Source organism: Lolium perenne, chromosome 3 (assembly GCF_019359855.2).
Source record: "Lolium perenne isolate Kyuss_39 chromosome 3, Kyuss_2.0, whole genome shotgun sequence".
Taxonomy (NCBI): Eukaryota; Viridiplantae; Streptophyta; class Magnoliopsida; order Poales; family Poaceae; genus Lolium; species Lolium perenne.
In genome coordinates, this window is record NC_067246.2 from 167,001,433 (window position 1) to 167,024,686 (window position 23,254).

Consider the following 23,254-nt stretch of genomic DNA (forward strand, 5'->3'; position numbering starts at 1 on the left):
AAGGCAGAACAGTGTCATGAAAGGATACGTTCGCAATAGGGCCCGTCCAGACGCAAGCATGGCCAAGGGGTTTCTAACCTACGAGTGCATCTCCTTCTGCCAGAATTATCTAAGCACCGAGGACGACGAGGATCATGTTGGTCTACCCCCCAGGACGCACCTCGGTAGGCTCGCTGGAGTCGGTCACCGCGAGGGCTACCGCTCAGTCCATGTCGGCATTGCCAATCGACGCGACAACTTTGACAGGGCTCACCGGGTCGCGCTACAACACTTAAAACTGATCGAACCTTTCGTGCAAGAGCACAAAAGCATGATCGAGCAGAATTACATCGATATGGGCCGGCCGAGGAAGATGGGAGACGTAACCAAAGAGCACAACTCCAGCTTCACGCGTTGGTTCAAGCAAACTCAACTGGTTGAAGCACAGAGAAAAAGGCCTTCTACCGAAGATGAAAAACTCATATACACCTTATAACAGGGCCCGGGCATAACGTAAGGACCTATCAGGGGTACGACATCAACGGTTACAGATTCTACACCGAGGAAAAGGATAGAAATAGTGAAAATCAAAACTCAGGAGTAACTATGCTGTCATACGCCGATGACGAGACTAATGTCAAGGAAAGATTTTTTGGAAGGATCAAGGAGATATGGGAGCTCAATTACTGTGGAGAGACGGTGCCAATATTTCGTGTGAGATGGGTCAAGAAGGTCAAAAAAGAAGGCCGATATTTCACCACCATGGTTATACCCGATGCAAAATCGAAGAACGCATCCGCGAAAAATGAGGCATGTGTACTCGGTAGCCAAGTTGACCAATGCTTCTTCATCACTGATCCGTCGAGGCCTAGCCGTGTTGTCGTGAGGAGGGGCAAGAGGAGCATCATAGGAATGCAAGGAGACGCCAACGAGGAAGACTTGGAAAAGAACGGTGACCCGAAGATCGAGGAGGAATTCGACAGGCACTTCGACATGCCTACTACTAGTAAAGTAAGAAGGAAGACCTCCCTACCATCTAAAGGTTGTCCGTTCACGTGAAGAAATCTCAAGGTGGCCAACATAAAGTATTCAACCGCCAACAACCGAATGGCAAGAAGATTGCAAAGAGACGCTAGAGCTCGGAGCCGGGACGAAGAAGATCTTTTTTTGGTCTATCACATGTGTGTGAGTGTGTGTGTTAGACAAGTACATGCATGTGTGTGTGAGAGAAACAAAAACATGTTTGTATGAGACAAGTAATTTATAATTCTCTACTAATTACTAACTAATGTTGTGTTATTTATTGAAATGTAACTAAAATATGAAAAAAAGGAAGAAAAATTGTGTGGCAGCCAGGGTTCGAACCTGGCTACTAATGGGCTAACATTGACCTTAACCACTAGGCTAGTGCTAAGTATCTGTCAGGGCACAGCAGTAACCCGTTTTGTTTTGCTAAGTGTCTAAATTCTGTGGCGCACCACCATGTAGGTGCGCCACAGAATTAAGAAATTCTGTGGCGCATGTCACGTCTGATGCGCCACATAATTCTTAATTCTGTGGCGCACCTACAGGGGTGCGCCACAGAATTTAGACACTTGGTGAAATAATTGACTCGTTTCTTTCTTCCCCACTCACAAGCAGTTCTCTTCCCCGACGAGCCAACCCTAGTGCCCAATGTGCTCTCGCAACCACCGCCACCGCCACCGCCTAACGCCGCCACCTAGCGCCGCTGCGAGGAGGAGGACCGCCACGCCGCCGCCGAGCAGGACACGCCCGAGCCCAAGGCACCGCCGCAGATCGAGGAGGAGGGGACGCGCGAGCCCGAGCCGCCACCGCAAAGGAGGAGGAGGACAACGCCGCCACCACCGCAACCTTGCGCCGCCGCCATTCGGTGAGAGCCCCTCTCCCCCGTCCCCACTCACTTGTCCCCCTCCCCGTTGTTGTTGTTGTTGTTGTTTGTTGTTGTTGTTGTTGTTGTTGTTGTTTGTTATCTTATTCAAACATACCAAGCGACCGACTTAGTTTATTCACTCCTGAATATTTGATAAGTACTAAGAAACCTTTCGGCCAATTGGTTGGATCAACCCCTACGAAGCTAGCTAGCCGGCCGGCCGCCACCTCAGTCTTTTCCCAACATAATGATAGGCGAGCAAAGCAAGCGAAGGTGGATTTGGTCTTGACTTGGGAGCAGGACACAGGAATTTGATACTTACTGGGTGGTGAAGTAACACACATAAATGTCCTGGAATTGACAAAGCACCTCGAAAGATAGTATACGGAAAATAAATAGACCGGTATTCAACTACGAGAAGTGAAAAAAGACAAACTCAGTGACTAGTAAATGAACATCAGAGTTTGAATTAAAAAACAATTTTCTTTTCATGTGCCGATCGATTTTGTAGTTCATACTAGTACTAGTTTTGTGAGGTGGCGGATGCAAGAACAAGAAGAGGGACATTTTTATTAAGGTAGAGGTGAGGATTTGAATCTGGGTGCCGACGCTTTGCGCTTTTGCATACCGACCATTGCAGCAGGAAAGTATCCTCCAAGTTGTATCAATGCATTTGAATGTTCTTCTAGTATTTGTGGCAAGCTAGTTCATACTCTTGTACTAGTATATTGGTACACATGAATTATGTAGGTGCACACAGACACAGTGTGGCCCCCCTATCCATCTTTATTTATTTTTGTTCAAACATGCCAGAACAGACTACCTTGAGCCATAACCTAGTGACTAAGCAAGCTGGTAAAATCCTCGTTGTTGTGCGCTCCTTTATCACCCCGCACTAAGCAGGGCGCGGCACCGAGGGCGACATGAACCAAAGCATGAAACCTGAGGAGTATTTGTATTTGTTTAAGAAGAAAAGCACGGCAACCCAACTTAAAGCAGGGAATGGAATAACAATAACCGAAAAAGCCAGGAACCGGCCCCACCCGTCAGCCTGGCCCGCCTCCGTCTTCCTCCCACACCTTTGCCAATTCCTTGCTTCCCTCGTCGGCCATCCCCGTACGACGCCCGTCCACACCAAAAGAAAAAAGGGAAGCTCGCTGCCGCTGCCGCTGTCGCTGAGAGGCTAATCCCCCCGAAAGCCAAAGCAACAAAGCGAAAAAGCCAACTCCACACTCACACTCCCTCAGCATCGCACTTCCCCGGCCGGTCTTAAGACGATGCCTTGCCCCCCTCCGCTCCCTTCCCTTCTTCCTCACCACCACCACCGCCACCGCCACCGTATTCTCTCTGCTCCATCACCGAAACCACCGTATTCTCTCTGCTCCATCACCGAAACCACCGCGCTGTCCACCTCGGGGAGACTCCATGTCCATGTCGAGCGGCGGCCCCTCGGGGCCGCAGCGGCAGCGCTCGAGGAACATGTCGCGGGCAATCACCATGAGGACGGACGGATTCTCCGGCGAGGAGCCCGGGGACATCATAGAGAGCGAGCTCGTGCCCTCCTCCCTCGCGCCCATTGTCCCCATTCTCCGCGCCGCCAACGAGATCGAGGAGGACAACCCGCGCGTCGCATACCTCTGTCAGTATACTCACCTGCTCATTCATACTCCCCCCCCCCCCCCACTATTATGCTTTGACTTTTTACTCACACCAACAGGGGATGCATGACTGATCATTGTCAATTTTCTTCCTCGCCTGTTTTGTTTTCCCGCCTGACTTATTACTCCTGTCCTGGGTGCACAACACAAGGCCGTTTTACTGCATTCGAGAAGGCGCACACCATGGATCCAAACTCAAGTGGGCGTGGAGTGAGGCAGTTCAAAACCTATCTCTTACATAGGCTGGAAAAGGTATGGGCATGCCATGCTGCTGGACCTGAATACTCAACACCATAAGCAAATCAACTGCAAAAAATGCTGCTGTTTTTTTATTTGGCAGGATGAACAAGAGACTAAGCGCAGGCTTGCATCGACGGATGCAAAGGAGATCCAGAGATTCTATGAGCTTTATTGTAGAAAGAATTTGGAGGAGGGTCTCAACATGAAAAAACCGTAAGCTTTAGTATGCACTGTATTAACAATCTTCTTGTAAAAACTAATATAATAGTGTCATCCTTAAGCTAGGTTCACCTTTTTGTGTACCACATAGGGACGAAATGGCGAGATGCTATCAAATTGCATCTGTCCTTTATGACGTGCTAAAAACCGTCACACCAGACAAGTCTGAGGTTCTACATCCAGCAATTTTTTTTGCAAATAACTGCAACTTCATGTCCCATCTTCAAGGCTTCCTTGCACATCCTCAAACATTATAACTTGAAACATTCGTTTTGCAGTTTGATCAGTATGCTAAAGGGGTTGAAAAGGAGAAAGCTTCATTTTCACATTACAACATTTTACCCCTTAATATTTCTGGTCCCAGACAACCTGTAATGGAAATACCTGAGGTCAGGTCATATACTGTAAATTTTATCCGGACTACTTTCTTTTATACACATGTGTTTGAATGAATGCTTTTCTTGGACGTGAAAACGGCAGATAAAAGCAGCAGTGGATCTTCTTCGGAGGATGGAGAATCTTCCAACACCAACGCCAGATATGACTACCGTGCCTGAAGAAACAGATGGACCTATTGTTCGTGACTTGCTCGATTGGCTCTGGCAAACATTTGGATTTCAGGTGGAAACCAGCAAATATTTAAATTATATTCTAAACAACAATGTGATCTTTTTTTTTGACTACATATGATCCTGAAATATCTGGTTTTCTATTTCCTACTTTTTAATGAAAACCATAGAGGAGGCCGATGAATTAAAAATTATATTACAAAGAGAATATATACATGAGAGACAGAGACTGTACAATTGGTCAGGGCCTCAGGGGGATAGATGGGGAAGGTGGGTAACTGGATATACACAAAAAGATACACACAAAGACTAGGCAAGCTAGTGAAGCCAGGCTTTGAGAACAGCTCCTCCTTCAACCTTTTTTGTATTGTGATGAATTTCGTCCTTCAGATTTATGTCCTTCTATTTGTTAAGGGTTTCATAATTTGTTGGCTTTATTTGTTGTAGAAAGGTAACGTGGAAAATCAAAAGGAGCATTTGATTTTGCTGCTTGCTAACATCGATATGAGAGAAAGTGGTACTGTCGACCAGGGTGGAAGACAAAATCACGTGGTAAATCTTTTCTGCAAACATTGTTTGTCTGGCTAATGCTGAATCAATTCGATTTCGTGGATCCCTTTTTCAAATGGTTTTGAGCTCCTATGAGTGTCCATGTTAAACTGATTCATGAGCTTCTAATATCTCTTGCAGATACATAGTAATACAGTGAAGCACTTGATGAATAAAGTTTTTCAAAATTATATTTCATGGTGTCGGTATCTACATTTGGAGTCAAACATCAAGTAAGTGATATAACCTTTTTTGGCACGGCTCGAAATTATCCTCGTTAACTGTGGAGATTTTTCATGCAGAATTCCAACCGATGCCTCCACACAACAACCAGAGCTTCTTTACATAGGGTTGTATTTGCTGATTTGGGGTGAAGCTTCTAATGTTCGCTTTATGCCTGAATGCCTTTGTTATATCTTTCACCATGTAAGTGGCAATCTTGTTCTTGCATCTGAAATTCTGCTTTTGAAACATTTCTTGAATAGGATTTATTTTCATTTAAATTCATACTTTCCTTGCAATTTTATTGATAATCTGGTATGTTCAGTTCCTTTTTAAAAATGCACTGTGGTGTAATGCTACAAGGCAGTAAATGCCAAATCTTTTCATTATATATAGCTATATAAGCTTATGGGTGGCATAAGGGTGAAGTTCATAGATCTATTCATATGGCAGTGATTCCTTGCAATTTTATTGATAATCTAGTATGTTCAGTTCCTTTTTTAAAATGCACTGTGGTGTAATGCTACAAGGCAGTAAATGCCAAATCTTTTCATTATATATAGCTATATAAGCTTATGGGTGGCATAAGGGTGAAGTTCATAGACCTATTCATATGGCAGTGATCATATAATCATGTGATGAGCAAAAGTCTTACAGTCGAGTTCTGAAGGTCATGTTGTGATGGTACTCTATAGTCCCGAGAACAAAAAAATTCTGACTACACTCCATTATGCATAACTGATCCCGATAGGCTATCACACCCGTAAAAAAGAAAGACTTATGTTGAAAACATGAGTGTCAGGAAATGCACATGATGAGGGTTTCGGAGGAAGATGCTTGTCATCGGCTGATTATTTGAGAATACCTATACCACACTATACACAGTTTTCCTATGCTTGTTTTGTAAATTCAGGAGTCCTTTACATTTTAACACATTTTTATAGCCACTGGAAAAAAACGTGCTTTTTACCAGCTGTAAATGGTGTAATGCCTGAAACCCATTAACTGCTTATGGATGAGCATAAAATCCAAAGAAAACTATGTAATACTGAGGTACGCAAAATAATAGCTGGCTTGACAGATAGTTCAAGTCTCCTTTTGTTCTTCAATGTTTTTATGACATCTGTATCTTTTGTTATGAAATGACAATTTTTACATACATTTTAAAAAATGGAGCTGCATGAAAAACTTCTGTTAGAGTTTTACATTTTTCTCGTAAACAGATCCCAAGGCTAATTTCTTGACCAATGTTTTTTACCCTAAATTCGTGATCTAGATGGCAAGGGATTTATATGCCATCATATCTGATAGAAAAGAAGGTCCTTTTGACCCACCCTTCCGGCGAGAGGGGAGTGATGACGCATTTCTACAGCTGGTTATCCAACCCATCTACAGTGTTATTCACAATGTAAGCACTCAGATGTCTTATATAGCATTCCTTGCTAAATGTTCTTTGTTATGCTCATGTCATTCAATGTTCATTTGATGCGAAAGGAAGCTACAATGAGTAAGAAAGGTACTGTGAGCCACTCAAAGTGGAGAAACTATGATGATCTGAATGAATACTTTTGGTAAGTTACTCTTAACACTTAACTGCTCGTTTGTGCTTTACCTATGAATAGGATCTGAAGAATCATTTCTTACTGGCCAATGCCTTTGTTATAAACCTCCATACTTTCAGGTCGAAGAAATGCTTCAAACAACTAGGATGGCCAATGAATCCAGCCTCTGACTTTTTTGGGGATCCTACAAAAACTAAAGATGACATTGAGGTTATTAAGTAATCCATTGCCCAATTTTTTGTGCGCCAGATACTGTTTGCAATCTTGCATAAGGATAAGATGTTATTGTTGATTTCCACATGTCAGGTTGCATCATATTATCATAGCATACATCATTTATTTGTTGAATTTCTTAGGGGTTTCAGTCTACTATAAATACTCCTTTACTCTATCTGTTTTAGTATGGTGGTAACAGACTAAAGTAGTGCACCATCGGAATTGTAGTTATTCACATGACGGCCAACTAAAAGAAAGCTATGGATTGTAAAAAAAAAGATATGTAACCAGAATATATTTTAGTTGTACAATTGGAATAAAGAGTGTTTGCACGGTGACTCCTGCAATTGGAGGAATCATGAGTGGTGATTTTTTTCTAGTAAAGCACATCTGTGGTGAACATTAAATACTCTCTCTATTATTTGGCCAACAATCTCAATTCACAAGAGTTTACTGTTTGATATCAAATATATTTCTACTCCTGCTAGCAAGTAAATGTTTTGGCAACGCTACTAGTTTTTTTTTGTGGGTAAAAGTGCACAGTTTATTTTTATGTAAATGTGTTATACTTGTAACTTGTAAGCTTCCCTAGAAATGTGCTAAAGTATTTACTTCATGATTTCAGTAAGAAACTAAGAATGTCAAGATTCATAAAAAATTGCAAGCTCCAATGCGAAAATCAGATAATGGAAACTTTATGGAGAATACATCTGCTTTCTTGTACCATTTACTTTTTTGGATAATGCATACTTTTTATTACCCCCGGCCTCTGCATTATAAATGCATGCATTCAAACTTACTACAATGTTTACAGGTTACCAAAACTTGGGCAAAAAATTGATAGCCCCAAAAGATGTCTAGACAGAACTAGAGTGTGACATGACACACATGGCCGCTCTAAACACCAAAGCCTATCTAGCATGCCGTCCAAACTGGACATAAACTCCCTGGGATCCACTCTAGCTTCTTGGCACCAAGCTCCATCAGCTCCCTGTGTTGAACCTTCTATAACAACGCCCATGACCGTAGCCAGTTTGTATACGAGAGAAACAAGTACATTTTTCTACAAAGAGCATATATTAATATCAGAGATACCAATTACACCCAGCCTCTGCAACAACGCACTGCCCTAGCGACATTACGGATGCACACAGCCAAAAAAAGAAAGAAGAATTACCAAAAAAAAAAAGCCCCGCTACAGTGATCTAATCCTTTAAACAACAACACTAACACCACCATGACAGCACCAGAAGTTCAGCTTCTCCAAAAGCGACGCCTCCAAGAAGGTAACAGTGCACCAGCGCTGTCGTCGCCCGATCATAGATCTTAGGTTTTCACCCTGAAGAAAATCCTCACTCTCAAAACAATACCTTCAAGAAGGACATTGCCAGACACAACCAATTAAGACCAGACCTTGGATTTTCACCCTGAAAGGTAAGATTTTGAACTTCTCCTGTGCATTCGCCCCACTCGCATGCCGCTGCTCCAAAGACACCGATCACGAAGCCAATTCCTCCTCGCCACCCAGACTCGAGTCACCATTGCAAGACCACACATCTCGGCTTCCATGTCATTCTCCGCCAGCACCACGGAACGAAAACATGCTCCATGATAATAACCGCCAGCAGAGCTTCGAAACGCTCCCTCTGTAACCAAACGGCCAGAGTAAAAACATGGGTGCGCTCGACCGAATTCCACCCGATCTGGCAACCTCCAGGCTTGATTCGCCTAATGGAGCGCCGGCGGAGCCTTCCGGAACACGACACATCCGTCAGATCGATGAGGATAGGCACCGGCAGATCTGCATCTTGGCGCGAGAAGAAATCTAAGGACTGCCGCCATAATTCGCAAGACTAGCAGGTCCCCACACCGCTGGTCGTCTCCAAAGCTGAGAAGGCAGAAGAGGAACAAGGGGATCCAGTGCAGAGCACCGGCCTAACCCCACGATTACCAGATCGGGCCATAGCCTCCACCGGAACTCGCAGGTAAGGGCACCTCCATAGGCGCCACACCCCTCCTCCTCAACGCCTCCCGCCGGAGAACCTAAGCGCCGGCCAGGAAGAGTCACGCCGCCCTGCGCCCCAGAGTCGACCTCCCACCTCCTCCCGTGAAGAGCCGCCGGGATACGCCTCCCCTGCCCACCATCAGTCGAGGGGATGGGCGCCGCCACCGCCGCCAGGGAGGGCAGCAGCGGTGGCCAGGATGCGGCGGACGGCAGCAGACTAGGGTTCCCCCGGAGTCACTCAGGAGAGGAGCGACTCGGGAGGGGCCGCTCGGGACAGAGTTGCTGGTCTAGTTGAACCAACACTCTTGTCAAATAGTATCATTCTTGCATAGCCAAACAGAGCAAAAACAACTGCAGCCCCGACCAAAGCAAGTGGCCTTAACGACTTATCTACCCCCTGACTCATAACCCAAAAATATGTGATATGCTAAGGGCTGGAGTCATAATAAAAGATAAATTCACAGTGCGCCATGCAACAAATTCTGAACCACGGTAATAAGATAGATGTTGGATAGGTTCTTGTTCATAACAAAAGCTGCAACAAGTGTCACGCTGCCACTTCCTTTTAATCAAATTATCTTTAGCGAGAATGACTCTTTCAGTAGTGAAACCATTTGAATGCCTTTATCTATTAGGGTACCTTAGATGTCATAACCATTTCAATCTAAATCAGACAAACATATCCATTAAGCTAAGCCTGAATACCTGAAGTGTTCCCAAAAGAATCCAGTGGTGTGTAAATCCCACTTAAAAAAATGTGAAAACGCAAAAGCATTATGTTTCGATGCATTCATGGAAAAGATGTTTATGTACAAGTCCAAGATTGGATGAAGACCGCGCCATACAACTCAACCCAAACTAGCACTAGAGGAGAAGTTAGCGAAAGGCCACGAGTCCCCATGTTTGCCCATGAAAGTGCCTTTGCCCTAATCGTGTCGAAGGAGGCCAAGAAAGGCCGAGCATTGTTGAAGAAAGCTGTGATGCAATGCTTCCAAACCACCAGGACGTTGCGCTGCGACAGCGGCCACCAGCCCGCAAAGTCGTGGGAGGTCTAGAGGTGGATCGGATCCATGATGACACCTCGTACCAGATCGCCTCCGAAAAGTTCAACCGGTGAGGATGTGCACCATCATCTCAACCAACTAGTTTCATAGCGGGAAACTCATACGGTGTATGAGTCCGCGGCACGCGAGCCGCTCCCCCGTCCAACATCTGTCCTGACAGGCAAGCCAGATGAAGATTTTTTTTCCGAACCATGCATGAGTGCTGCATGTACAAAATTATATAGAAGAAAAGCAAAAAATAGGCTATAGTTTACAGATGAAGAAAATTCACCCTTTGTGGCAGCCAAGACTTCTGAGTTAAGCTTTCAAGATCTCAACACAACCGCCCCTTGAAAGAGGGTGTTGTAGCACAGTAGCAGGACCTCGAGGAGTTCTTGGAGTTGGTCGTGCAATGCCAGATCAGCATGTCTGCCTCCTCGGAGAGCTGCACCTCTCGTCGAAGCTGGGTCCAGACCTCGAAATATTGCCAAAGGATGAGCGGGCTCAAAGCCCCTGCAATGTTGGTGATCCAGCTACGCTCAACCAGCGGTTCATGTACAGTGCTCCTGCATTAGTTGCACCTCCAACACCTTAGGGATAATGGAGTTGCAATCACCTAAATGCTCGCCTTTGAGTGTCCGGCAAAACTCCACTAGAGGGTGTACCGCCCTAGAACAGCAGCCACAATGTTTATGCCGAACAATTTTGAATAATCTAGGGTACATAACTGGAAAAGGTGTGTCCCCATGCCATTTGTCCTCCCCATTTTCAACCCTAAACGAACCAAATTAAACGAACCCTCATGAGGAAATGTGAGCCCGTTGGCTAATGAGGCTCTTCAAACTGTTAACTGAGGGCAGAGTTTGGTAGTCGCTTTTGGGACAGAAGTTTCTAGGTTAAAACCCACTCTCGTTTCTGAAAGCATCCTTAACCCTCATGAGGCCATCTTTACCCAAGTCATTTTTTTCTGGAATGACGAGGGGAATTGTCCCCACTGCTTGTGATATTTACTCGAAAGTGCCTGGCAGGGCTATGTTGTGTTTGAACATATATGAAATAAATACACGGGGGTTTACATGAGGAGAGAGAACACACAAGATCAATCGAATCATCACAAGAAGAGATTACAAAGTGACCAAGAAACACTCATCAAACGGTTCAAACCGAAGTCTGGAACTGGCTGGTGCATGCAATTCAATATGTTATTAGAGCCAAAAGGTCTCAAGCCGACGACCCAGCAAGCACGCTATTAATAAATATAATTGTGGGCTTGATGGATCCCACGTCTAATGTCTGGTGGAGCCTAGACTTGAGGGGGAGTGTTGAATTATATTGTCCATCCTTCTCCATCAATTTGGACATTTGGATGAACTGGATGGTGCAGGGCTGCAGGCAATTCGATACAATCCAGTAGTCTGCTGTTCATCAAAGTCTCAAACTTCTCCATGCGTAAACAAAACAAAACATGAAACAGTTATATACACAACAATACAGTATTCTCCGGTAAATGAAATCTTTTTAGTTCACTGGCGGGAAAGAAATGAGAATTGTCCAAAGACAATAAACAAAAGAGAAAGAATGTTTGATTTTGTTAAGGCTATGGATTGGATAAGGTAATAGTGCGAGAGGCGAGCGTCTGTCTGCAATCCCTTGGGTTTGGGTGGTGCTGTAATGACAACAAAAATAGACATATTGTTTGTGGAGATGATCAGACGAATCTATATTTCTGTTTATTTCTCGATGGGAATTAAAAGGCACAGATCTCTGTTTCTTTTTATTTCTTCATGGAACCAAAAGGTGCTCCTTTGAATTTCCCAACAAACTCAGTCTAACAAAATCAATCTCAAGAACCTACTTGACTTAAGCACACAAAAAAACCAACTTGGGATAAATAGCTTGTTTCTAAGCATATAAGCGAGAACCAAGCGCTGGCTTGGTGGCTAGAGCTCAGGGTGTTGAGCCGGCCTACCCGGGTTCGAGTCGCAGCTGAAGCGTGCTTGAACTAAACGGGGTGCTATCCGCGTGAAAAATTGATGGAGAGGTCTCATCTATCTAACAAGATTAGCCAAGGGAGGGATCTTTCCCCCATTGGTCAACGTTTTTATAAGGTTGGTGCTCATCTGCACCCGTCTTACCCCAGGTGTGTTCGTTCTGATTAGGGTGCCGACGGTATTTCTAACCCCGCATCACATATTTCGCTTTTGCTAATGAACATGCACGTAATTTGATACTTCCAGTGGGACGTGTACTATATTTGCACCCACTGATTCATATGTGTATTTCTGAAAATATTCAATCAAAATTGAACATCTCTGTGAGTATAATCAAACTAACTTTAGATGTGTGCACTATGCAGCGACATGATCGTTCAATTAGCAGACGAAGGATGTCCAAAACAAATTTTGTTGAAATTCGTACATTTTTGCATCTCTTCAGAAGTTTTGATCGAATGTGGGCTTTTTTCATATTAGCTCTCCAGGTATGAACTTTATCACTCAATTCGAAGATGACATGTTTCCTTATTTGCATATCATGTGTTTGTTTTTTCTCTTAGGCCATGATAATTATTGCCTGGAGCCCTTCTGGATCACTTTCTGCTATATTTGACCCAACTGTTTTCAGAAATGTTATGACAATATTCATAACAGCTGCATTTCTAAACTTCCTTCAAGGTGCGGATGTAATTTGGGACTTCCTGAACCTTGTAACCTTACTTTAGTTGTTCTTTGTATGTATAACAATTGTTTAGGTGCTCACCACGTGTACCACATGGTTTTCCTACTTTTTAGGCAGTGCTTACTTAATTTCATTTTTGCATCTCAACAGAATTTGAACTTACTTTGGCTGTTCTTTATTCAAATGATGTACATTATCTAAACTGGCTTCTTAAAAAATTTCAGCCACACTTGAGATAATTCTTAACTGGAAGGCTTGGAGCAGTCTGGTGTGCTCGCAGATGATACGACATGTACTGAAATTTTTTGTATCTATTGGTTGGTTGATAATTCTTCCAGTGACGTACTCAAGTTCTATTCAAAATCCCACAGGCCTGGTTAAGTTCTTCAGCAATTGGATTAATTTCCAGAGTCAGTCGATTTATAATTTTGCAGTTGCTCTTTACATGTTGCCAAACATTTTCAGTGCCTTGTTTTTCATATTTCTACCAATCCGAAGGGCATTGGAACGCTCAAATTCTCGCATTGTTAGATTCCTTTTGTGGTGGACACAGGTATATTTGAGATTTATCTAAATGACTCGGTACAATTGACTGTAGTTGTCGTTTCTCACATGTTGTTTACTTATCAGCCAAAATTATATGTTGCCCGAGGCATGTATGAGGACACATGTTCACTTCTTAAGTAGGTCTCCTTGTCTTCTTCATTTGTTGCAAGTAACTCTCAATTTTACCATATTTTTGTAACACTAACATTTTTTTTTCATAAAATAGGTACACAACATTCTGGATTCTATTGCTTATATGCAAACTTGCCTTCAGTTATTATGTTGAGGTTAGTATAATCTAGGCACTATAGTAATACTTTACTAGTTTAGGTATAATAGTGGATTTATTATTGATTCGTAAATGAGTGCACTTTGTGCTTATTAGTGCGCACCCTGGGAGACTTCCTAGGAGGTCACCCATCCCAATATAGCTCCCAGCCAAGCACGCTTAACTGAGAGGTTCTTAGGATAGGGGGTGAGATTTCGAAAAACAAGATGCATCTTATTGGTATGGCTACTTTTTAATCCGTGGGCATGTCACGGGATTATTATTGCATTTTTATTTGTCCTAGCATTAGAGGAAACAACGTTTGGAGAATAATCCATACAGCCCGCCCCACCATCAGAGGCAAAGTTAGCATGAAAATCGAGGGTTCCAGTTTGATTTGGGGTTAACACAACTTAGATATTTTGTACAGATAGGTTTGTCTGACCAACTTACTGTATCCAGCTTAACCAGGCATTGGCTAACCCGATAAAAAGGTAAAATAAGATAAGGCACCCCCCAAGGCCCCAACTAATCGTTGACAATTATGTTTATATATTGTAAACCCCTCTCCATTTAAAAACAAAAATTGCTACAAAAAATCCTATCCCGTGGTACCCCAATTAGTGCACCCCCTTCTTTATTTGTGTCATGTATAACCATTTTTTCTCTAGTGCAGCTTTAAATTTGAAGTGTAATGACATCATTCTGTGTTGTGATCACTGTTGGCAGATTTCTCCTCTAGTAGGGCCTACCAAGATAATTATGTTTTTGGGACGGGGGAATTATGTGTGGCACGAGTTCTTTCCATACTGTAAGATTATGTTGTAGTATTGCGGTGTCCATTGTAATTCTTTTGATAAGGTTTCAAACACTGATAGGGTACTAATTTTTCACAGTGCAGCATAATTTGGGTGTTGTTTTTACTATATGGGCACCAATTGTCATGGTACGTATTAATTCATGTGTTTTCGTGTATGTGAGGGTGGAAGGGAGGCATGTATAGCAAGATCTTAATTAATTTTTTTCTGTAGGTATACTTCATGGATACACAAATATGGTATGCTATTTTTTCCACAATATGTGGTGGAGTAAATGGTGCCTTCAGCCGATTGGGTGAGGTTGGTAGCATGTCTATTTTTACAGTCAAGAGTGTTGATGCTTTAGCTACTGCTAGTAAACTTTGTAGAGTGCTTACCTTCCTGCAGATCCGAACCCTTGGAATGCTAAGATCAAGATTCGAAGCAATCCCAAAAGCTTTTGGTAAACATCTTGTGCCTAGGCATGGTAGTCAATCAAAGAGGCGTGAGCGTGAGGTCAAGTTTTGCTAAGCTTGTTGCAATCTTTTCTGACACTCAATTTGGCACAATAGCTGATTTATTGTATTTTCTAATACTTGTGTAAACCCTTTTCACCAGGAGGACAAAAAATTGCATATTGATAAGTTCTCTGACATATGGAATGCATTTATCATCTCTATGCGAGATGAAGACTTAATAAGCAACAGGTTTGTTGTTGGTGTTAATCTTTCTTCTCTTTTTATTGGCATGCTTCTAAAACTGTTTTGCGTTTTCTTCTAGGGAGAGAGATTTATTGATTGTTCCATCATCTGTGGGTGACACTAGCGTTTTTCAGTGGCCTCCTTTCCTTCTTGCTAGCAAGGTAATCTCTTGTTATCGTCAATTAGTTTAACCACTCGATTTTCTCCCTGGGGTAATAGCGTAGTCATCATTATGATGTTCTAGATTCCAATTGCACTCGACATGGCAAAGAGTGTCAAGAAAAGGGATGAAGAATTGCGAAAGAGGATAAAGCAGGATCCATACACATATTATGCCGTAATAGAATGCTACGAGACACTGTTAAATATTCTATACAGCCTTACAGAAGAAACAAGTGATAAGAAGTAAGTCAGATCATGTTTGTTCTGGAAAAACTAACTTATCATATGATCATGTGGCTAACTAATTCAGTGACTAATACATTGCTTTATGGGTACAGAGTTGTTGACCGAATACGTGAGAGCCTTGATGATAGCATACGCCGTCAGTCACTTGTGAAAGAATTCCGATTGGATGAACTTCCTCAACTAAGCGCCAAGTTCGATAAGCTGCTAACTCTACTATTGGTACCGATAACCTACATTCTTGTGATTTCTTAGCAAGATATACTATATTTTCATTTTGGCACTCCAAAAACTGATTAATTGATTTACAGAGAACTGAGCAAGAGGAGCACGACACAATCAAGACACAAATTGCCAATCTGTTACAAGATATAATGGAAATCATCACACAAGATATTATGAAAAACGGACAAGGGTAAGATCTATGCTGATTGTTGAAATGTGCACCTTCAAAATAGTTTTTAACAACCAACGTTCTTGCAAATCCCAGTATTTTGAAGGATGAAAACAGAACCAATCAACTGTTTGCAAATCTCAATCTGGATTCAATAAAGGATGAAGCTTGGAGGGAGAAGGTCATATCCTTTTTAGCAAACTTATTTCAGTAGTAGTATTCATTCTTACAAGTTTACAAGCAACGATGTCCTAATTGTTTATTGGAATTCTGTGCTAACAGTGTGTTAGGCTTCAGTTGTTGCTGACAACGAAAGAATCTGCAATTTACGTGCCAACGAACTTGGAAGCTCGGCGCAGGATCACTTTCTTTGCAAACTCACTATTTATGAAAATGCCAAGGGCTCCACAGGTCCGCAACATGATGTCCTTCAGGTCAGAAACCTAACTCACTGGTCTTCCATGTTTTTCTTTCTTGAATCCTTTTTTGTTTCTTGGTAACTAGTCAATTCCCTTTTGAACTATTTGGTGAAAACAACTACAGATTTTTCTTTTGATTTTGTTTCTTTCTGATGCTTTAATCATACCACGTATTTGTTGCTGAAGAGGATATGCGGTTAACAGCCTTTGTTTTTTCACAGTGTTCTAACTCCATACTTCAAAGAGGAGGTACTCTTTTCGAACGACGATCTTCATAAGAAAAACGAGGACGGCATATCCATCCTGTTCTATTTACGGAAAATATATCCAGGTACTCATACATTCATTTATCTAACAGTTGTGTATGTTAATTATCTTCTGCTGTCAATAAATGTTCATCATGAACTTTTGCATACTAATAGATGAATGGAATAATTGTCTCGAGCGGATAAAATTTAAACCAAAGGATGAAGATTCCCTTAAATTAAGGGTGGATGAAATCGCACCCTGGGCATCTTATAGGGGACAAACACTGACCAGAACTGGTAAAGTTACTAACTCCTTTGTGTTGCATGAACTACATCTAACTTTGTCTAACTCCCCTGTTTTTACTGTGCTAGTGAGAGGAATGATGTACTACAGGAGGGCACTTGAGATTCAATGTATTCAAGATAGAATTGATATTGGTTAGATTAATTGTTTCCCTGTTACTATTTTTGCACTCTTTGCAGATCTGCATATATTTTTAACTCCATTTAGTATTTTGCAGCTCAACTAGACCGCCAGAGAACAACAGCATCCTATCAAGAGGGCGCATCCATTGTAGATATGGCACTGGCCATTGCTGATATCAAATTCACCTATGTTGTCTCTTGTCAGGTCTACGGCGTGCAAAAAATGTCCAAGGATGTCAAAGATAAAGCTTGCTATCTGAACATCCTTAATCTCATGATAACGTAAAACCTAGTGCATTTAGTTCTTAACAAAGATCTCTTGAGTAGGTTACTCAAATCCATATGATATCCAAAATGCACAGGTACCCATCATTGAGGATTGCTTATATTGATGAGGTAGAAGCTCCGACCAGAAATGGAACAACAGAGAAGACTTACTATTCTGTTCTTGTCAAAGGAATGGGTGAAAAGTATGATGAGGTACTTGCTGAACATAAGGGTTTCTGAACTTTATTTGCATCATATAGATTCGTTAACTTCTTACACAAATAAGGTAGAGGAATTATTTTTATTTACTTTTCTTGATAGTATTTCCAAACTAAAAATGCACTTCTATTTCTGTTTTTTAAATTGCTGGTGCCACAAAATTTTGTATGAACTGATTGCTGTATGCAGACTGAAACTCATGTAAAGAAACACCTCACCATCTTTTGCCTATGCATCTTTAATTAAGTAACATTTTTATGTGCTGTAAACTTGATTTAGGAAATTTACCGCATCAAGCTTCCCGGAAAACCCACAGATATTGGAGAGGGAAAACCTGAAAATCAAAATCATGCCATAATTTTCACCAGGGGAGAAGCACTCCAGGCCATTGATATGAATCAGGTACAATTTTCATTTCCACATTGTATTCCATGCGTCAACCAGTCTATTCTCAGCTCAAGTTGTTGAAGAAGACCCAACCAGGCCAACAATATAGGATTATGTGGGCCGCAGGTGCGACTTGGTTCACTCCAAGTTCTTGTCCTCACCACTTGGATCTGTGGGCATGCATGGGTATCTCTTAAATCGTGAAACCTAGGTCTTGAGCCCAATGCCTTTAGTTCTGATACCAATACCATGTTAGTGGTAAAGAGGAACAACATAAATCTGCATTGTGGACGAGCTGTTCAATGCATGCATGGGGAAACCATGGGACCAGTTGAGAATAACCTGAAGGTCCTACAGTATTCCTGATACATATTGGTATCTATTGCTCCTTTGCTTGTAGGACAATTACCTAGAAGAGGCATTTAAAATGAGAAATGTGCTCGAGGAGTTCGGAAGCGAAAATTACGGAAAGAGCAAACCCACTATATTAGGTCTTCGAGAGCACATTTTTACTGGAAGGTTCATCCATTTATCCAAAGTTCTGTACAGTTTTATCTTTCCTGATATTCATCCTAATTTTTACACTTTCGTTTTATATTCTAGTGTTTCATCACTTGCGTGGTTTATGTCCAATCAAGAGACCAGTTTTGTAACGATTGGACAGCGAGTTCTGGCCAATCCTCTCAAGTATGTAAACTTTATTTTCATTTCCATATAGAAGCTATTGATCCAATGCTTTTAGTTAGAATAGGATCGATCGTTCGTTGTCAGCTCCACTTATAATGTTATCGTTTTTGCTTTTATTTAGTATTTGGAAATCATTTCAGATTTATCTTCTGATAATTTGCACTAAAAAACTTTCATACATACAATAAAGTAGATAAATTTATGCACATGTCCTCCCCCACAAAAAAAAATATTCACATCTTCTACAATAAATTCCTAATATGTCAAATATAGTTATAGTCTAGTAAGTCTAGTAAGGATGATATATTGAACTACCAAGAAGGCAAGACCTTTGAGATATTTTATAAAGTTAGGAGGTTGTAAGTATGATTAAAATTTGAATTTTTGGTGTATGGTTTGACAAATAAAGAAAGCTAACCATGATTGGTATACTCTTAATGTTAACACCATAACATTTCAAGTTTCAGGCACTTCCTAGCTAAAATGTACTTTTGCTCTAACCACTAATTTCAACTTTGCTGAAAGTTTATAACAAAACCGTGTTTACATAAATTGAGACTCCTTTGTAGCCAGAGATACTGTTAAATCGTAAGTACTGACAAGTCACTAGATCTTGTCAACTAGACTATTACAATTCTACAGAGTATGAAGGTTTAGGAAGTGGGTAAGAGAGCAATTCATGATTATTTGAAAAGTTAGTGCAGAAACATGTCAGACCATCTTTGTGAAGAAACATACAGTACATAGTATGTTAAAATTAGTGCACTAATTTTAACTTTGCGGACAGTCATACTATGTACAAAGGTAACTAAAAAAAATTACGAGATGGAAGCAAGAATCTCAAAAACGATGTCATATTTTTAGTAATTTTGTGAAGCCCTTCTTCATGTTTGTATGTGAGATGCGCGTTTTCTTTTGATTATGTGACTTTTTGTGTTTCTAACTCATTTTAATGTACTACAGGGTTAGGTTCCATTATGGCCATCCTGATATTTTTGATAGACTCTTCCATATTACTAGGGGTGGTATAAGTAAAGCTTCAAAGACTATAAATTTAAGTGAAGATATCTTTTCAGGTAAGCTTGCATCTCATATGAACATTTTGCAATCATCCCTTACGTAAAATGCATTCACTGAAATCAATGTTCTTAGGTTTTAATTCGACAATGAGAGAAGGAAATATCACACATCATGAGTACATGCAAGTTGGTAAAGGACGTGATGTGGGAATGAACCAAATTTCAAGCTTTGAAGCTAAGGTCGCAAATGGCAATGGTGAACAAACATTGAGTCGTGACATCTATCGTCTTGGACGCAGATTTGACTTCTATAGAATGCTATCTTTCTACTTCACTACAGTTGGCTTTTATTTCAGTAGCATGGTAAGAATACAATAACTCAAGCTATCTAGGGAGAACATTTATCCAATTAATGCCTAGGTTATTTTCTTCTTTCTGATCCTTTTATGGTTGGACCATAGGAGAGAACCAAACTGGAAATTTACATAAAATCCACATTATGAGATTTGTTTGCAAATAAAAAATCTCATAAATTAGGTGGAGATAATCAAAGTTCAAGCCATGTATTTCATCATGCACCAGTATGTTAAATGGCTAGTTATAAGGTGACAAGTGGGATCCCATGAAATCCCACTTATAGTTCGTTTTGTGGTTTCTAATTCAAAATTTGGGGCAAAATTTGAACTAGAAATCAAAAGATGAACTATAAGTGGGACTTTGATAGGATCCCAGTTGCATCTCTAGTTAGTTTGCAATGTCATCCTTCAAAATCAGCAATATTTGGCAATTGGCATCATTCATGGGATTCTTGTAAATCGTGCCTTTCAGGGATTTAGTTATTATACATATACATAACCGAAAGTTTAGCCATGGTGTCAACATGTAGTGTGCTCATTCTGCCTTTTTGGGATATACTGACATACATCGTTCCTTCTTTCAGGTTACTGTAATTACAGTCTATGTATTTTTGTACGGGAGGTTATATCTTGTCATGAGTGGTCTGGAAAAGTCTATTTTTCAGGACCCACGTATTCAGGACAACATGAAGACTCTTGAAAATGCACTGGCTTCACAGTCTGTTTTCCAGCTTGGTTTGCTGCTTGTCCTCCCTATGGTCATGGAAGTTGGCTTAGAGAAGGGATTCCGCACAGCATTAGGAGAGTTTGTTATCATGCAGCTTCAGTTGGCCTCTGTGTTCTTCACATTTCAGCTTGGTACCAAAACACACTACTACGGGCGAACGATACTCCATGGTGGCGCTAAATACAGACCCACGGGGCGTGGATTTGTTGTGTACCATGCAAAGTTTGCTGAAAATTATCGCATGTACTCCCGAAGCCATTTTGTTAAAGGACTTGAGCTGTTAATACTTCTGGTTGTGTATCTAGCCTATGGGAAGTCATATCGCAGCTCTCGTTTGTACCTATTTGTGACCTTCTCCATATGGTTCCTGGTTGCATCTTGGCTATTTGCACCATTTATTTTCAATCCGTCATGCTTCGAGTGGCAGAAGACGGTGGATGACTGGACAGATTGGAGGAAATGGATGGGAAACCGAGGGGGTATTGGTATGTCTGTGGATCAGAGCTGGGAGGCTTGGTGGACAAGTGAGCAGGAGCACCTCAAGAAGACCAGCATCCGTGCTCGTCTCTTGGAAATCATCCTCTCTCTTCGTTTCTTGATCTACCAGTATGGTATTGTGTACCATCTGAACATAGCACGCCGCAGCACAAGCATTCTGGTATTTTCTCAACATATGATCTGCTCTATTTGTTTCATCTGTAGTTCATACAGTTCCAGGGTATCCTAATGAAGTTTCCATTTCCTTTCGACTCCAAGGTATATGGATTGTCATGGTTGGTTATGCTGACAGTTCTAGTAGTTTTGAAGGTAAGGGTTTGGCCTTTCATTTGTACCAGTTACCTCCGAAGCTTAAAAGTCTTACCATCTGGATGATTTACCTTCTCTTCAGATGGTTTCGATAGGACGGCAGAAATTTGGGACAGATCTGCAGCTAATGTTCCGCATTCTGAAGGGTCTTCTCTTCCTTGGCTTTGTTTCTGTGATGGCGGTCCTATTTGTTGTATGTAACCTCACAATTTCGGATGTCTTCGCTTGTATTCTCGGGTTCCTGCCAACTGGTTGGTGTATTCTTCTGGTGAGCAAAGCCTCTATTTACCTACTTTTGAGTTATATGTATATGCACCAAAAAAAGTGAAGTACTCCAAAAAAAAAAATCGAACTCTTTGCTTTCTACCCGCTCATGAGAGAACCGGAAAACGACATCTGAGTCTTAATACTCTAGCAGTTGACTGAAAGCTCATTAATAAGAACTTCAGAAGCAACTCTAGTAGTAGTATACTTGTGTTTTACAGGTGCAGCCCATTCATTGCGTTCTCTTCCACTGATATACAAAATTTCTTCTTTGCAGATCGGACAAGCATGCTCGCCAGTGATTAGGAGGACTACGCTCTGGGAGTCCATCAGGGAGCTCGGGAGGGCATACGACAACATCATGGGTCTCGTCCTCTTCCTTCCCATCGGCTTCTTGTCATGGTTTCCCTTCGTCTCAGAGTTCCAGACACGGCTACTCTTCAACCAAGCCTTCAGCCGGGGCCTCCAGATCTCAAGGATACTTGCCGGACAGAAGGACATTGGGGACATAGAATGACTGGATTTATTCTCCATAGTGAATTCACCTAGACAGCAAAGCAAGATGCATGCTCAAGATTCATGTGTCATGATCGATTTTGGGTGGCTCTTGATAGGACCATAGTTTCTCTACGCATGATCGATCTTTAAAGAATGTATGACAACAATAGTAGGAGAATCGCTAGTATATGTTTTTGTTGGATTATTAGGCAATTTTCGTGTGAGTTTAATTACCGAAAGCAAAATTACAGATGCACAAGCATACTTAACCACACACATCAGACTAAGCACATGCATCAGATTTGAACATGGAATGGGTAGCAGCGCAAGGTTGCACAAGCAGCGCAAGGTGTGAGTTTAATTACCGAAAGCAAAATGTTTAATTACCGAAAGCAAAATTATAGATGCACAAGCATATTTAACCACACACATCAGACTAAGCACATGCATAAGATTTGAACATGGAATGAGTAGCAGCGCAAGGTTGGAGAGAAAAAGCACGTACATCGCGACCGAGAAGGTCGCACCAGCAGCACCACCACCACCATGGGAGTTGTTGATGTCGCCCATGGTGTAGTCGCAGTCGTCGACGAAGCAGTCGAACCGGCGATGAAGAACACGAACAGCAGCGAGCAGTCGCGCCGAGACGCTTCCCAAAAACCTTATCGCCCGTCTCCCGGTGCAGGATCTCAACGGACGGGGTTTCGAAGGCCTGCTCTCCCGGACGGCTGTGCACGCAGTCGCCGGGATGGGGAAGACTAGAGAGTAGCGCAGCAAAAGGAACTTCGCGAGAGATCTAAGAGCACTGTTCTCCAGATCTGATCGGTCTCCTTGTATAGCCTGGGAGGAGAGCCGCCCCGAAGAAGCCGGGACACGCGGCGAGCATGCACATGCAGGTCGACACGTACCCAACTCAGTTGGTGCACCAAGCAAAAATTTAGGCTTCCTTGAGTGTGTCTCGAACTCGAACTCGAGTCACGAAACGCGACG

The 23,254-nt window shown here is 41.9% G+C and overlaps 1 protein-coding gene across 1 annotated transcript; it reads left to right on the forward strand.

Moving 5' to 3' along the window:
* Positions 1-3,049: 3,049 nt before the first annotated feature.
* Positions 3,050-22,477, forward strand: LOC127323520 (callose synthase 7). Its single transcript, XM_051351635.2, has 42 exons — positions 3,050-3,509; positions 3,680-3,780; positions 3,869-3,981; positions 4,079-4,157; positions 4,266-4,376; positions 4,468-4,608; positions 5,004-5,108; positions 5,247-5,338; positions 5,408-5,531; positions 6,604-6,735; positions 6,822-6,898; positions 7,009-7,099; positions 12,510-12,632; positions 12,708-12,825; positions 13,054-13,382; positions 13,460-13,512; positions 13,602-13,662; positions 14,373-14,454; positions 14,540-14,589; positions 14,675-14,761; positions 14,849-14,956; positions 15,059-15,147; positions 15,221-15,302; positions 15,386-15,546; positions 15,642-15,768; positions 15,858-15,961; positions 16,037-16,121; positions 16,223-16,374; positions 16,581-16,690; positions 16,782-16,904; positions 16,980-17,045; positions 17,129-17,315; positions 17,396-17,513; positions 17,799-17,921; positions 18,307-18,425; positions 18,510-18,593; positions 19,557-19,669; positions 19,746-19,975; positions 20,553-21,353; positions 21,452-21,502; positions 21,585-21,770; positions 22,044-22,477. The coding sequence occupies exons 1-42, from the start codon at positions 3,296-3,298 to the stop codon at positions 22,281-22,283; spliced, it is 5,742 nt and encodes a 1,913-aa protein (XP_051207595.1). The 5' UTR covers positions 3,050-3,295; the 3' UTR covers positions 22,284-22,477.
* The last annotated feature ends 777 nt before the right edge of the window (positions 22,478-23,254 follow it).

Coding starts and splice junctions, on each gene's coding strand:
- LOC127323520 (XM_051351635.2), top strand. CDS start 3,296: ATGTCCATGTCGAGCGGCGGCCCCTCGGGGCCGCAGCGGCAGCGCTCG. Junction 5,532..6,603: donor TTTGTTATATCTTTCACCAT/GTAAGTGGCAAT, acceptor TTCGTGATCTAG/ATGGCAAGGGATTTATATGC. Junction 15,962..16,036: donor ATTATGAAAAACGGACAAGG/GTAAGATCTATG, acceptor TGCAAATCCCAG/TATTTTGAAGGATGAAAACA.